At 32.0% G+C, this 17,262-nt stretch overlaps 2 protein-coding genes across 2 annotated transcripts in view; one reads left to right on the forward strand and one right to left on the reverse strand.

The window, feature by feature from the left end:
- The window catches only part of LOC129224911 (probable methyltransferase TARBP1), a 29,974-nt gene extending 16,307 nt beyond the window's left edge, over nt 1–13,667 (reverse strand). The window contains exons 1-4 of the mRNA XM_054859458.1: nt 12,378–13,667; nt 10,168–10,231; nt 7,207–7,364; nt 4,276–4,328 (exon numbers count right to left, since the gene is read on the reverse strand). Of these exons, the coding sequence (XP_054715433.1) occupies nt 4,276–4,328; nt 7,207–7,364; nt 10,168–10,231; nt 12,378–13,451 (1,349 nt within the window). The 5' untranslated portion in view covers nt 13,452–13,667. The remainder of the gene's footprint in view (nt 1–4,275; nt 4,329–7,206; nt 7,365–10,167; nt 10,232–12,377) is intronic.
- A 373-nt stretch (nt 13,668–14,040) lies between these two features.
- Nucleotides 14,041–17,262, forward strand: part of LOC129224122 (DNA helicase MCM9-like) — a 67,262-nt gene continuing 64,040 nt past the window's right edge. The window contains exon 1 of the mRNA XM_054858532.1: nt 14,041–14,114. Within this exon, the coding sequence (XP_054714507.1) occupies nt 14,087–14,114 (28 nt within the window). The 5' untranslated portion in view covers nt 14,041–14,086. The remainder of the gene's footprint in view (nt 14,115–17,262) is intronic.

Here is a 17,262-nt window from a genome sequence, read left to right on the forward strand (position 1 = left end):
GGATTAATTTACACTTTGATAGCAGTTTTAATGTTATTTGAGCGTGCTGTTTCACAAATTTGGGGGATTAATTTTAACTGCAATACTCTATGCATAGTATTTAATGATATTTTTACCAAAATTAGTTTGGCGATGTTTTTCCATTTTAGTGCAAATTTTGTAATGGCTGTAGCGCCAAGATTTTTTAACACTCGTCCCGACTGCTTTATCATAACTCTGCCTATCGAATAAGTTTTTAAAATGTCATTTTGTTTTTTGCAATTAATTTCATTTTCTTCAACGACTGCAATCTAATTCATTATCTATTTTTGCAATTAAAAGCAGTGTAAAAATGGAAAATAATCCCAATCCATTATTTATCGGAAAAAGGACCACAGTGCCATACATTCGCCAGAGACATGCCAAGTTTATAAAACTGCGTAAAATGTTTGCTTATTCTACATTCATAACATATGAATTTTAATTCTGAACAGAAGATGCTACAAAGAAAATATTTTGCATGAATTTAGCCTTTCCTGGTAAAATATTTTTTCGACAGTAACTGGAGGTAGGGGGCAGACTCTATTTAATAACTTTCTTTATTTAGTTACCAGATTGTTGTACATAACAAAAATAGCTGGCGTTGCCTGGGTGTGTAATAATTGTGAGAAACAGTATAGTTACTTTTATTTGTTTTCTTTTGTAACTGAAATAACTCAAAACACACCGCTTTGACGTGATTAAAAATCGAGCTTTTTCCTTACCTGTAAAAGTAAAATGGCAATAAATACGAAGGACAAAATAGCACTCTTTTAGAAACGAAAAAACGACGTTTAAAAATATACAAATTTGAGGAATTTCCAAAATACGAATTTAAACTTCACTTGTTTAAAACAATTTAACTTTTTTTTAAACATATTCTAAAATCGTCTCTATATTGCTATTGAAGTACAAACTTTTAAAAAATGTAGCCGCCCGTAATCCCTTACTGCGATTCAAAGCGTTACGAAATTTTCGGTAATCGTTTTGGGATACCTTGGATAAGTCTCCCCCTCTCTACTTTGTAAAACTGTGTGTTACTAATTTTGATAAAGATAGTGTCGCCAAATACTGAGATACTTCTGTTGATCATGAAATGATGCTATCCGAAATGTTTCCAAAATAAGTAGTAAAGTTTGGCAATTGTGTTTGAAATTGTGCGCAAACTTGTGCTGTTTATGGCTTTGATTATTTAGTTGGCGGATCATTTTACATGTTAACAAATGATACAAAGAAAAAAAATATTAAAGAAATGGCGATATTTTGGTTACATGGGGAAAACCGAGAAACAGTATTCGCGTAGTTTTTAGCTTCAAAAACAGCGACAATTGAAAAAATTGCCACATGCCTTAGATATTGAAATGATTCTGCAAAAAAAGTTTGACGAGATTCCTGCTGGTCGACCAAGCACCCAGTCAACACAAATAAATTTCAAAAAGAAAGAAATAAAACATTAATTGCTTCAATGTTGCGTAAAACTGGAAAAATAATCAGCCAAATCCATGTATTATTTGCCTATCTTGTGCAAAAATTCATACTTTAAAATTTGACTTGAGAAAAGCCTTGAACAGACGATAAGCAAAAATAGTCAACAATACAACAATTGTCGCTATCGACAGGGAGTTGAGATGATACCCTTAATACTATATTGTATTGAGGAAAGCCTTCGAACATGGAACTGAAAAGCTCATAACTCGTTTTTTATTCTACTTAGAAATTTGGAACAGTGCCATCTTAAGCAGAAAAACCAGAGCTTTCGATGGACATATAATGTTAAGATGTGCAAGTATTTTTTCATCCTCATATTAGAGAATTTATACGAAAATTGGGTTTTATCGCCCCCTAGGGGGTTTTGCCCCCCATAAGAGGGTGAAAACTACCCTATGTGTTATTCTGATGCATAAACTATATTAAAGTTTTATCAAAATCCATTCAGTAGTTTTTTGCGTGAAAGAGTAACAAACATCCATACAGACAAACTTCCGCATATATAATAGTAGTAAGATCTAGATAGATAAACAATAACATCATTTACAATAAAAACAATGGTTGGACTCACTTTTCTCCTTTTCACTTTGAATGCATGAAATGTAATTTTTAAAAAAGTTACTTAGTTTTTCTGATGATAAAAACAGATGATTTTTTTCTTCTTCATCTGATCTGCAAAAGAAAACAATAACCATAAATGCATAATGGCAAATTTGAAAAGACAAACTTTTGCTATCTTTATTTTTCTTATCAGAATATGCATAACTTCTTCAGGGGTTTCCATCCCCTCAACAGCGAAGGTACCCCCTCCCCCTTCAATATGCTATGAGCACTTCTTAACCTAATTTTGAAATAACTTCATATAATTTTATCAATAACTGCCCAAAATTACAATTCTGTCCCTCATTTCTGAAAATTATTTCACAAGAGGGTTCAAAATCTTCTTTCAACCTTCTTTGTCTGACACCAAAGATTGACTAAAACCGAGGTTGTGAGACTTCATGCTTGAAAAATGAACCCCTACCTATATACCTCATAAATTAAAAGGTCCACATACAGAATTATATCCATGACGATACGGGCAAAATATTCGAATGAAATAAGATCTATAACGAAAGTTCAATGGACAAAAGATTATATTTTTCATGCAGGTACCTTCTGAGCAGGTCACAGTCAAAACAATATAAAATTGGGTTTTTAGATTATGTATCCATCAAAGCAATGAACTGTAAATCAAGAATTTCTCAGAATAGAACTTATTTTACATTCTGTAAATTCATGTTCTTTCTTTCTTTTTTTAAATTATAAATAAACTTAGAGGAAGATTGGTAAAAAAGCTTCAGGTCTTTGCCCAGTCTCAGAAAAATGCAAGGATCACTGCACTCATTAGTCTTCTTAATGTATGAAATGGTGAAACCCAAAACAGGATAGTGTTACGAATGGGAACAGTTTGATTTTTCTGATCACTGACATCATAAAAAAAAAACCCTGAACTGCCGTGATACCTGCTCATTAATGTTGATAAAACAGTGACATAAAAACGTGGTTTTCTATCCTATAGAGAAGAGGTTCTCTCTTTCTTTCAAGTTTCCATAGAGAGGCAATGAATACTTTCAAGGGAGTCGGTAATGTTTAAAAAACTGCAATGAAAAAGTAACACTAACTATATGTTGCTGAATTTGGTAGTGATCTAAATAATTTCAAGGTTTTAGTGCACTTTTTATTCCTATAACACTGTAAATCTGGGTTTTCAGCAATTGCATACATAAAGTCAAAATGTACCACAAGTCTGGACACTGAAATTGACTTGAGGTGTGCTTTGTCATAGTTACTACCCAATACTGAAAAGCTAGTCAAGGACAAATGGCAGCTGCCCTGTTGCTGAAATTGTGAGAATGACTGGGCGTTACATGTCAATCTCACTTAGATCTTAATTGCTTTGTATTTAGTTCTTTGACTTTAAGGGTTCTGATAAGTAATAAGTTGAAAAGCTTTAAAGTTGTAAATTGCAATAATGTTTTGCATGACATTATTAATATTTTCATTTTACGTCTAGCCCACATTCAAAGTAAATTCTTATATAACATTTCTGTGTTTTTTAAGTAGATTAATTGGCTCTAACAGTTCTTAAAAAACATTTTAAAGGAATCTCATAAGAACTTTTTTTGAAATAAAAAAAACTGTATAGGGAGAGGGAAACTTTTTACTCTCTCACCCCTCCCAAAAACTACATCTGTATCTGCTCTTGACACAAACTGATACAAAATTAATGCTTCAATGCATTTTTTCTTAAAGCATAGAATGCAGTTCATGAACAATGAAGCAGCATCTTAGAAATGGCTCCTATACGACACGATTATACATATTAATGATGTTAAAGGAAAGTCATACATTAAAATTTATTCACTGGAATTATACTATAGGCATTTCACGAATTCACTTTCCTAAACTGATATGCAAATACTTTCTTACAATAAGAAATGTCTTTATTTTGTACTAACTGTCATTTTGGTTATTATCTTTTGATAGTACCTTACATTTAAAAAAAGGTTACTTCTGTCAGCATCAGATGCTATTTATGGATACGAAAATGCATAGTTAAAATATCATGTAAAATATTAACTGAACACAAATTCAACAACTTAGGGGAAAAAAAAAAGAAACTTGTTTATAAGCAGTAATAATAAAAGTGCTGATTTATAGTAGCAATTTAAATATATATGCGTGCTTACATTTATGTTTTGTAGACACAATTAACATTCTACAAACCTAATATATAAATTTTGATCATTAAGAGCTTCAATGGTGATTTTGAGAAATACCTAAAGCAAAAGAGAAAATTAAAAGATTAGCTATTAAATAAGCCATAAAAACATCATTGTTCCACACAAATTTTAAACAGGATTTAAAACAAGCTATCAATTTATATATGTATATACCTTAGAGAACCAATTATCCGGAATGTTCGGGACTACCTCGTTTGCTGATTGCTTATAAGACAGAAATTACTATAATAAATAGTAATGCATCTTAAAATATGAAGAAAACTGTTCAAAAATGCTTATAAGTAAGAAAGTATTTTAAAATTTTAATTGAAAAAAACATTTAAAATCCTAAAAATTTCACATTCAAAACACCGTAAAAAAGGGAAAAAAATCACCTCAGTACTTGATAATATTTTAAAAGAAAAGAAAATCAATTGAAAGAAAAATGTTTATGAACGTAAATGTTTCATTTTTTTATACTGGTGAATAAAAAAAAATTTGCTTTATGAACTTGTTTTTCCTTTTTTTTTTGTTGTGAGATCTCGCTATTGCAATAACAATAATTTTTGATAATTCCATCAACTATTAGAATTTGAGAATCTGGTATTCAACATTTTTTGCATGATCACTTTTACATTCTAAAAGGTTTTAATTACCACCATTCAACAAAAAATAGCATTAGAATGCTTCAGAACTTATTTCTTTAGTTTTAAATTGGAACGAAGTAGAGGAAAAGTCCGAATTTTGATTGTCTTCATTTCGGAAAATATTTTGGAAATTTTGCCCTGTGTGTCAAATGACTCCTCAACCTTGAAGTTAGTTTTTGCACTAAATTTACTATATTTGTAAAGAAATAGTTTATATTCTTTTTTGTAAAAATGCTTACTTTTTAAAAAATAATTCCGAAAATGCGTATTTTTAAAAAGGGCGGAAAAAGTGAGCAAAACGATCCCGTTTTTCTGGATTATCAGTATTCTGTATCCCAGATAAAAGGCTCTGTACAGCAACAGGAATTCTAAAGTCTATCAGTAAAATGAGGGTTAACTTTTTTTTTCTTATTAAGGCACAATAATGAAGTCAAATAATTCTATTTGCCATTACAGTTATTAAGAAAAGATTTAGACATATCAAAACCTACAGATGAGCAGAGGTTTTGGAAGCTAAATTCACATACTGGAAAATCATTTTTAACAAGGTTAAATCTGCTAACCTTTACTTATTAATACAAGTCAACAATAAATCTGTACTAAGTACAAATAAACTAAATTTGCATGATAAACATAAATCTTATTATGATATTTAGCAACATAAATTCATAGCTTATAACATAAATACAGCTGAGGACGTTATATTTTCCACGGATGACGTTTTACTTCATCTGAAAAAAATTAAAGAGACTAAGGGTCCGGGACCTGATAATATTTATCCAAAAATTTTAGTTGAATGTGTGGAGCAATTAGCAGATGTAATTGTAAATATTTTCAATGCTTCTTATAACTCGGGGACAGTGCCAGAGGACTGGAAGCTGGCTAACATTACACCGCTCTCCAAGAAAGGGTCTAAAGGGAGTGCGGGAAATTATAGACCTGTGAGTTTAACTTCAGTGGTTTGCAAAATTTTTGAAACATTGATAAAAATTAAGATAGTAAATTTTCTAGAGACTAATAATCTATTGACTAGTTTTCAGTACGGTTTCAGGAAAGGTAAATCTCGTGCAACTAATTTATTACATTTCTATGACAAAGTTACCATGGCTTTGGACAATAAGAAGCCTGTAGATGTTGTTTACATTGATTTTCAAAAAGCTTTCGATAAGGTACCGCATGTTACTCTACTTAGCAAATTAGCTGATATAGGAATAGGAGGGAAAACTTTCATTTGGGTAAAAAACTGGCTGACCGGAAGGAAACAAAGGGTAGTTGTAAGGGGAAATTATTCTAATCGGAGTGAGGTTTTAAGCGGGGTTCCTCAAGGCTCAGTGTTAGGGCCTGTTTTGTTCATTGTCTTTATGAACGATATTCACAAAAATATTTCTGGGAACATGAATTGTTTTGCTGATGATGTCAAAGTTATGGGGACTGTAGAAAATGAAGAACAAGCAAATCAGCTGCAAGAGGATCTAGATCATATTACGGAGTGGGCTGATAAATGGGGTATGGCTGTTAATGTTGGGAAATGTCAAGTGCTACATTTAGGGCATGGAAATAAGTGTACAAGTTATTATTTCCAAGGTTCAGTCATTAGTCAGGCAGACAAAGTTACTGATCTGGGGGTTTTAATAAGTCAGGAATAAAGTTTAGCCAACAGTGCAGCATTGCTAGTAACAAGGCCCATAAGATGCTTGGGTTTATCAATAGATCTATTTCAAACAAATCTAAAGAAGTTCTTCTGCCCTTATATAGAAGTTTGGTAAGACCTCATTTGGAGTATGCTGTTCAGTTTTGGTCTCCTTATCTTAAGAAAGACATTAATGTATTGGAAAGGGTTCAAAGGCAGGCTACAAGGCTAATAAATGGACTTTCTCACTTAGACTATGATTCCAGGCTTAGAAGGCTAAAAATGTACAGTCTTGAGCAAAGAAGAGACCGAGGGGACATGATTCAGTTGTTTAAATTTATTAAAATGAAAGATGTTACGGGGCTGAAGTTTAGCACTGAAAACAGGACAAGGGGTCATTGTTTTAAGCTATTTAAATCTCAGGCTAACACGGATGTTAGGAAAAATTATTATTTTAGCAGGGTAGTGGAACCTTGGAACAGTTTACCGGAAGAGGTGGTAATGAGCAAGGGAGTAGATAGTTTTAAGAGGGCCATTGATCTTTACTGGGGATTGTAAATTGACTAGGACCAGTCTAGCTGGGCCAAGAGCCTGTTGCTGGTCGTCACTTTTGTATTTGTATTTGTATAAATGAAATAGTGAATTTAAAAATACATACCATTGAATTTTGTACTTGAATCGGGCAGGTCTTGAAATTAAAATTCAAAACAGTAGTGAGACTCCATCTTGTAATGTACTTGCTTTCATGAATGAGCATTCTCTTGATAATACATATAATCCAAGAAGTGTGCAACGTAAAGGCAAAAGAACTTGTGGCTGAAAAAAGCATCAATGTGAGATATAAACAGAAATTGTTGGCACATACTTATTAACAGAAGATTAATCCAAAATTAAAATAAAGGTATGTCTATGTATCTATGTTTGGTATCTATCTATGTCCAATTACCTTCTGAAACAGCTGGAAGTCTGATTCTAAATCTGGCACCATCAGATTCAGAAAATTTCGGAGCATTTATTTCAGAAGATCTTAGGTCAGAAGAGTTTTCATTAATGGAGATATTAACTTTAAAAAATACAAAAGCTACTTTTTTTAACATTTATTTTCAGAAAACCTTCGAAAAGCTGATCAAGATAATTACTATAAAAAGTGTCACAAATTGTTACATTTAGATCGAACTACTGACAAACATAAACTATTTCCTGATATTTCCCTACTCTTTGTTTTTGTAAGGAAAGCAAAAACATTCCTAGCACAGGCATAGACAGCAAAAATTTAACGCAAATGAATTAAGATCGCCAATTTTCGAATTATCAAAACATTCCTGTATTTTCGCATAGCAGAACTGAAGTCAGTGGCGGCGCTAGGCGTCGGCAACTGCTGATGGCCTCTCGCAGACAGGGCCTCGCAAAATTCTCAGAAGTTTTAAGATATTTCCATGTTTTCAATTGAAGCTCTTATTAAATACAACAGACGCAAAAGTAATCAAAATAGTGCGTGCAGCAGAGACTGCACAGAGCCAGCCTTAGCAAATGTTTGGCCCAATTCTGTCGGGGCCTGATTTAAAAAGATTCAATGGCAACAGCTTATTGATCAGCTAACTCTATCCCCACCCCCCCCCTTCTTTTCTCTCTTCTTTTCAGTTCTTTTCTTTTTTCTCTTGTTTCCTAAGTTCATCTAAAAGTAAGAAAATATCTAAAATGCTGCTCCTCCGAACTCCTCCCCCCCTCCACACACACACACCAAAAGCATTATGGAGCAACTGAAATTTTGTTTCCAGATCTTAAACTTTGCTATATTTCCAGCTTAAAGCCCCCAAATACTCAACAACGTCGAAAATCGCTTAAAATTGCGTTTTTTTAGCTTGAATTAAAAAAATTACCGAGCGTAATATTACGAAATATGGCCCTATAATCACATTTTTAAGGCTTGAATTTCAGAAAATATTCGGGCAAGGGTCCCCATACCGCCTTTCTTTTATATCATAAGCAATTAGGCTTTTTAAATTTCACTAACAAAAAGTACAAGTGGAATGGCTCCTGAATATAAAATATTGCTAAGTTTTTAGGACCATAATTTTCAAAATTTTTCGAGGGATCTCCCTTCCTTCCTGTAAAATCTTCAAAAATTGTCTAAAATTCCAATTTTGAAACTTCAATTTCGAGAATTTGCAGGAGATTGATTTTGACCTTTTTCTTTTCTTTCTTTCTTTTTCTTTTTTTTTTTTTTAAGAATCGATCTGGGACAGTCTCTGACCCTAAAGTCAATAATATGGCCCATAATTGCATTTTTAAGGCTTCAATTTCTAGAAATTTCCACCGAGACCCCCTGTACCCTTTTTCCCTTAACATCAGCAAAGAAAGCCTAAAATGGCGTTTTTAAACTACAAAATTTCGAAATCTTTAATGGGGAGAACCCCCGGACCCCCCTTTCTATCAGGAAATTTTTTCCCCTGTCAGTGTACCGCCTCCTTCCCCCACAACGAAAAAAACTTCCTTTTTGACTGCGCTACTAATCACGAAATGTTTTTGTCCCAGCAATTAAGTGAATTGGGAACCCTAAGTGCCAATAGTTAGTACAAAAATTAATTCTATGAATTCAATTATTTGTCTGACAATATTTTATGATTAAAAGGGCCTGGCAAAACTGCATCGCCGACGTCTACTTTTGCTCTCGCGCCGCCACTGACCGAAGTAGCGATTACATAAGCAGTTATATGGTGTTATTTTTTTAGACAAAAAAGAATCTCCCTATGCTCCTATGCACGACAAAGTATCAGAAAGGGCCAGAAGGTAAAATGTATAACAGTACAAAAAACACAAAAGGAAATGAACACAATTAAACAAAAATTTGAGGAAGAAAAAAACACAATTAAAGTTAAGCTCAGTGGCTGTGTGGTTTCGGGGGTTCGATTCCTGCCTGTAGCCCTGGTTGTTCTTCCATTCCTAGGTAACGTACATCTTTTATGCACATTGTCCTGGAAATAAAATATGGAAAAAGGTTGTAGACTATTTAGAGGTAAAAGCTTCTCCACTGAGAATGGCTATATTCCCAAATGTGTGTAATCATAAATAAAATCAAAGTTAAGCAATTGAATAAATGAAATGTCTTTATAAACATTTCATTTATTAAATTGTTTAACTTTAATTGCATTTTTTTTTTTTTTTTTTTTTGCTTAAATTTCTGTTTAATTGTGTATCTAATTTGTTCATTTCATTTTGTGTTTTTTGTACTGTTGTGCGTTTTACCTTCTGACCTTAGATAATACTTTGTGATGCACAGCAAGTTTCTTTTTGTGCCTAGATTGAAGAATTTATAAGATTGATACAGAAGAAAATTTAGTGATGACCACAACATAATATCGGTGCCATGAATTGACACAATATGAAAGATTACAAACACATGATTATTCACCAGGATAGAAAGTTAGTAATTCTTATAAAGCTTGGTGAAACATTGATTTGAACTGGCAAATACAACAACTCATTGCATTGTTGTAATAATTAATTCATCTTAAAAAGGCAAAATTGACAGATTAATAAACCAAATTTTGAAGCTGAATGAAATATAATCATCAATGTTAATATAATGAAGATATCAAATAAGTATACTTATACATACTTTCTTTAACAGTTAAAGAAACTAATCGCTCAAATTTAGGCAGAACAGGCTTGATGATATGCACCTATGCATAAAAAACGCAATCAAGAAAAGTTAAATACATAAAACATTATTCAGATACATGTCACAAGAATTAAACCATGCACAAATCCAGTTAAGACCAAAAAAAAAAACAAATATACAAGAAAGAAGCTTCATAATCAAGGGTGCGGAGTTGGTGGGGAAAATTATCAACTCCGGCTCGGACTCAAGAAATTTTAGAATTTTCGACTCTTACTCCTTTACCCCAAAATCTGTCTGACTCCGACTGACTCTGTGTGCACTAGCAGAGTTGAGGACTTAGAGGGAAAATGACCTACTCAAACTCTTAGAACTTTAAAACTTTGACTCACGACTCTTTTACCCCAAAAATGAGTCTGATTCCAACTCTACAGCCATGTTCGTAACAATGGTATGCCAAAAATTCAGTTACTTCTCCCCAAGTCAACCATTTCCATTTTCCGGGAGTTGAGTTACAGAAATGGCAACTTAGTTCAGAAAGTCAAAGAAACACTGAATACATAAAAACAGAATGTGAGAGCAGTTGTCAGTCTGTAGAGTGCATAAAACACTGTTTTACCCCATTTCTTTTGGTTCTTTTTTAAGTGTGGGATATGGGTACATAAAATTGTCTTCTTTTAAAAAAATTGTCCGAAAAAATGTGTTAACAGCTTGGTCCAATAGTCAGTTTTTTTTAGGATTGTCATAAAATGAAGAGTTGCATGGTAAAAAAAACCCTCCAGTACTAAAATATGCATGTTACAATACCTAGGAGTTGAGGGGTCGAAAGGTCATGTACTCAATGAATATTGAATGAAAAAACAATAAAACATAATATTTATACATGTAAAATACAATGAGGAGTGATCTCTCACTGCTAACCATCTTAAATGATCATCTTGTTCCTGTCAGAGTCTGAATAAGTAATAAGTGCATTTCCTTACATACACCTATACACAGCAATAGCCCTTTATCTACAGAAATAGTTTCAGATTTCAAAATTTTCATAACAATGAGCCTAACAAAAAATACCCCCTTCAAAATACTTCTGACACAATTCTTCTTTGGTAGTTTATTAAAAAGGGATTAGTGATTATTTGGGTCACCAGCTCAATACCGCTAAGAATGCAAGTAATACAGTATCAAAACCACATTTTCCAAACTCCCTACTTTCGCAAAAGTGTATAATTATATGTGACTCACCTCCCCCCCCCCTTCCCTATAGTTCCATATACTAGAAAAAAATGCTTCCTCTAGGCCTCCAAGTTCAGATTTTTCCCTAGTGTGTGGGCAATGCATTTTATAGGGAAAACAAAGTACATACATAAATGCATCATTACATTGTTTCGAAAATTAGAGGGGGATTAACCCTTTCTGAAAGCCCTAATAACAGAACTGCTCCCTTCCATTTTGAGCTGGATATGCCCTTGTTCTAATGTATACACATGTGAGAACATTGAACATGTATATACAGAATGTGAGCATAGTTGTCAGTCTGAAGAGTTCATAAAACGTTGGTGTCGCGAATTTGCTCTTTCATATAATCGTTTTATTCGGAGTACCACGTTGGGTAAGTTTCCATATTTTTGGGATGGTTTGCTGCTCTGATATGTAAGTAAAAAATCAGCAGTTTAGTCCCAAGTTTTTATTGAAATAGTAAAAAAGGGACAGATCACAATTCAACATAAATATGTACATCTCGTATAGTATGATTGTTCACAAATGTCCAAGAAAGTAAATGAGAGACAAGACATCTCCAGAGCTCTATTGCATCCTTCCTTCTCTCGTCCCGTTCTCCGCATCTCTCTCTTTCGTCCAGTCATCCGATTCCCACCAACCCCACTCGAAAGAACCCCCACATCCGATCAGGGGTCAGGGGTCAAGAGGAGAGTGAGAGGCGACCTTGGATGAGCGTGGGAGCGGCTGTTCACGACAAATGGACTCTTGTTTATTTTTTTAGGTGCAGGTTCATCGTAAATGTGTCTTGTGTTAAAAAAACTGAGACTGAATCCGAAAAGATATGTTGTCTATAGCTTGGTCTAATCAAGTCAGCAAGTTTTTAAAGGAACGTAACAAAATTAAGAGTTATATGGAGAAAAAAAACACGTCTTAAAATGTAAAACTCACAATTTCAAATTTAATAAATTTGAAGTTTATTTTGAGTATTATACCTGTTTTTCTTCCAAAGTTTCAAACAATGTAATTACATCTGCCCAAATACTGATACATGTAGAACTCCATTGAAAGAATGGTATGCCATCCTCAAGTACATTAATTTTTTTGTTTTCTTTATCAAGCAATGCAAGGAGCAGTTTGAAAACATACAAGCACTGCTTTCTCATATAAGATTCACTGCTGGATAAACCACATTGAATTAATTTCCAAAACATACTATCCTCATAAATACAGCAATCTCCAACTTCATCCATTTGAAAAGTAAATTCAGAGAGACAACAAAGCAAACTATAGAGGCAGGACATTCTACCAGGCTTGGTCTCCCAAGATGGAAAATGAGAAGAAATAAAGTTCCAGACAGTTGACAATATCCCAGTTTTAAGCTCATTATCTGAAACATTTAATATTGATGGCAAAAGGGAGCTTATGAAGAAATTCATAGTTTGACGGTCGGATAAACAGAAAATGCGTACTGTATTTATAAGAGCCTCATTTGAAACATAAATATTGCGTGAATCAATGGGAATAATTTTTAAAATCTGCAAGAAAAAGTGTAATGTTGCATTGTAGAAGCAAAATTCTTCATTTTGAATTTCACTTGAAAATTTTTCGCATTCGACTGTATACTCATTAAAGTATAATCTTAAATTTTCAAATAGCAGTTTATGGTATTGCACTGATTTACGATGATTTAAAAGAATTCGTAATAACAAGACAACAGTTTCAAACAGGCCATTGTAAAACTCTTGTGAAGTGTCAGTTTCAATTTTTTTTATAACTGAAATAATGTGCTCAGATAAAATTTCTAGTATTGACAGCAACATGTCATTGACAGTTTCAATATCAATATTATCAGAACCATGATCATACACAATTAAATAATCGCTACTCAACATATGAGTGCTTTCAAAGAATAATAAACACTTTCGAAATTTCCTTAGAGAATCAACGGCAGAATGTTTATCAATTATTAGAAGACTTTCTCTTATATTTGCAAAGTATTTCAAAACAAGCTGTTTGTCGCAAAACTTTCCTAAGATGAATTCTATGTCTAAATCACTGTTTTCCATGATTAAATTAAAAAAAATGAAATTCAAATATTGATTTAAAATTTAATTTGAATTGGAAAAAAAACAGGATACTGGAAAACAACTTTCAGTTTGTGATGACATGATCTTTTTTCGATATTACAGCAAATGATTAGTGTTGCAAATGGAATTGAAGATTGAACTATAAAAAGCAATAAGATACTCGTCGCTCATAAACAAAAAGGTTTTCGGTGAATATTCACAAGTACAAATTTATAAAAGAATGAAACTTCTAGTAATATCGAAACACACGTTGACCGCATAGCAGACAAAACTTTTAGAAAGCAGTTGCCATACAAGCATGTAGGTTAATAAAGTTCCGAAAGATAAAAATTAAGGAAAATATGAAGCATTTAAATTTTCTTAAATGATGGAAAAAACAGAAAAAAATATATGGTTGGAGCATATTAATCTACATTTTTATTTAGAGGCTCCAGATTATACGTTTATATCGTAATATTGAGTCAATACTTGATAGCACTCCATCTCGTTTTTCTCTCTCGTCTGTACTTTTGGTTTGGCAACTTGCTTTTGGCATGGTTCTGGCGCTGTTTACAAATCGTTCAGATCCGTCACTGCTCAGATCACTCATCTTTTTTTTTTTTTTACAATCGAACATGAATTTACAAGAAGCAGCTATAAAAGGTTATTAAATTTTTTTATTGTTGGCTATGTTATGAATCTGTAAAATTACTTTTTCTCTTTTTTTTCTCATTGCTTTAAACTAGTTCTGAAACCAAAACACACCATAGAGTCTGATTATCTTGAAAATTGTTCCAGATTAAAATTCTACATTCTATTGACGACATAATTAAGTGTTTTTTACTTCCTTGTTCAAAGAAAAATAAGTAAATTGCCTTCGAAAAAAGAGAAATTATCTTTGAAATCTCAAAATAGTTTTTGCCTCTAAACGAATTTTATCTTCTTTTTGCTGTTGCCTGAACGTATAGAGTGCCTGAATCCATTTCGATGAGTTATGTCAAACTTCAATGTATCTATGTGTTTGTGAGCGAGCGTATAAATGTATCTCGCAGAACACAAAAACTGTTAGTTCTAGAACGTTTAAATTTTATCTATACGACTCTTGTGGGGTCAAGTTATTAACCTTCTTTTTTTGACTCCAATTGGGTATTCCAAAAAGCATATAAAACATTCTTTGAGGCAACTCAATGTTGATTTTATCTATGAAGTTTCTACGTCCAAGGAATTTTTTTAAACCTATTCTTTGTAGTTGGTGAATAATTGCATGCCTCTTAAGGAGTTGTTGAAAAAACAATCTCTCAATGCAAATTTTATTTTTCAATTCTAATGAAAATTATTTTTTAGTAACCAACAAATAACTGAAAATATAAGGTAAACGCCTCAAATTAAGCAGAACCTCGAACTTTGAGGACTCAGATTTTTGAGATTCTACTGTATATGTTTTCAAAAAATCAGTTATTTTGTATAAAAGTTAAAAATATATTGTAAGTTTTGTGTTTCATGCATTAGTTGATTCTGGTTAATAGGGCCACATTGGGAGGGGACCATTTTGGACTAAATAACCGACTAGTACGATTAAGCCAATGGAACCTGTGTAGCTTGACCAAACATGCTATAAACACGAAACACATAAATGCCCTTACGATTATTGTGAGCCCCATATGCAGGGTTCGATGATATATATCAGTTGATATCCAATATTTATTTTGAAAATATCATGATACTTTGATATTTTTTATATTCATTTTTTCAACTATGATATTTTCAATATAAAAAGTACATTGATCATATAAATATTGTTCATTTATTATTTAAAATAACCAAAAGGTTATGTACTGTATTTTTATGATGTATCATATATAACAAAGTAATATAATATTCCTTTTATACTTGTATTTCATATTCATAAAATTATTAGTAATGTAACAATTTAAATTCACATTGAAAATGCAGAATTAAATATTAAACATTGCTCAGAAAAAAGAAAATACCTTGTGATTGAGCACCAACTAATGCATATTATTTATTTCTGATTCATATAACTGTAAAAGTAGTTAACAGAAGAAAAATAAGTAAAACAGCTAATGCTAAATTAACTCCATTAAAATTAATAAAAATGTAAAACAAAATAGTAGATGTAAAGAATGAAAGAAACCTTAATTTTAAGTCCACATATTGTAATTATAGTATAAGAAAATAAAGAGTGATTTGAGGATGCATTTACTATTTTGAAGACAATTCGTTTGTGCAATTGAAAATATCGGTTAGATATCAAAATATCGAATATTTTCGAAAAGATCATCTATTTTTAAACTCTGCCTATATGTATGGTAAGCATAAAAAGAAGAAAAATTGCTGTTTATGAAATGTTTCCATTGAAAAATAAATTAAAATGAAGCAAATAATATTTTTACACTCGTCCCAGACTTATACGGTTTTAGTTATTAGTCGGTTTCGATTCAATTCAACAACCAGAAGTAACTAAAAATTGATTGAAAAAAAAGTGTGCTGAAATGTATTGATCGGTGGTAATAAAATTTTTCCAATGAAATGTTAATTACTTATTTCACTACTAAATTGAAGAAATTTGAATTTCAATGAAATTTTGATTTCTGCTGAAACACTGCCGCCATGAAATGGGAGTTTCGTTAACAACTTTTTCCTGGACATTTTTCTGAGTTTAATTGAAAGTTACGAAGAAACATTAATTTTCATTGCACTAACTGTTGTGGATGATTTTAATTTTTTTCCAATTTGTTCTCATGTTCCTCGGTTCAATTTAAACTGATTTTTGGTCCCAATAAGTAAATAATATTACTATTGTGTAATGGTATTTGTTTTGGTTCTTCAAGATTTGGTCCCATTAACTGATGGTCCAATTTAGCGGATTCCACTGTGTATGATATTTAATAATCTTCTGTACCTATAGATTTCAAAAAAATTGTGTTTGAAAGTTTTTAAAAAATACAATTATTTTTCTTTAATCACCTTTCTTTTTCCAATTCCCATTTCCTAAAATAAGCGTTTTGAAGCTATCTCGTCTTTTCTGTCTGGATTTTTCTGGTCACTTCCCATGCATTGCATTTTTTAATAATATTTTGAAACTTAAAGTAACTTTAGAACTTTTCATATTATATGCAGTTTTCTTTTTTTTTTGTAATTGTTATTTTAACGTTATAATCACATATATGTGAATGTAGGGAATCAAAATACTTTACATACTCAGAGTTTAATTTAGTTTTATATGTGTTTTATTAATTAAACTCTGATACTAATTTTTTTAATAGTGCTCTAAATGATTTTTAAACGCAACACTGAACTGTTCTGCAAAATCATAAAATGTTCCACAAAACCATTGTGAATGGTTCTCAAAACATTCTTTAGGGATTTTAAGTCTGCATTGTGCTTTTATTTTTCATTTTCCCTCTCAATATTCGTTCATACTAATGTCCTATTTTTTTCATTTCATTTTATCAAAATGTATGTATTTATTTGTCCATTTGTTACTGGGTCTCCAAGAACAGCACAGTAAGCAAAATATCTTGCCTCAGCATTGCATAAAGGTTGACATGCTAGAAAAATCATCTTGCATTAATGCTGCCTCAATATTGTTATGTTACTCCATTTATGCTGTCAGCAGGCTGCCACAATATTGACTGACAAGATGTATGCAGCATAATATCAGGAAAATATCAAGGTATGCTGCTTTTGTAATATTGCATACGTATTGATATGACAGGATAATATCAAGATGTTGTCATGACAGCATAAAATCAAGGTCTAGGCAAGATGATTTTGCTTTTGTAATATT

Source organism: Uloborus diversus, chromosome 6 (assembly GCF_026930045.1).
Source record: "Uloborus diversus isolate 005 chromosome 6, Udiv.v.3.1, whole genome shotgun sequence".
Lineage (NCBI taxonomy): Eukaryota > Metazoa > Arthropoda > Arachnida > Araneae > Uloboridae > Uloborus > Uloborus diversus.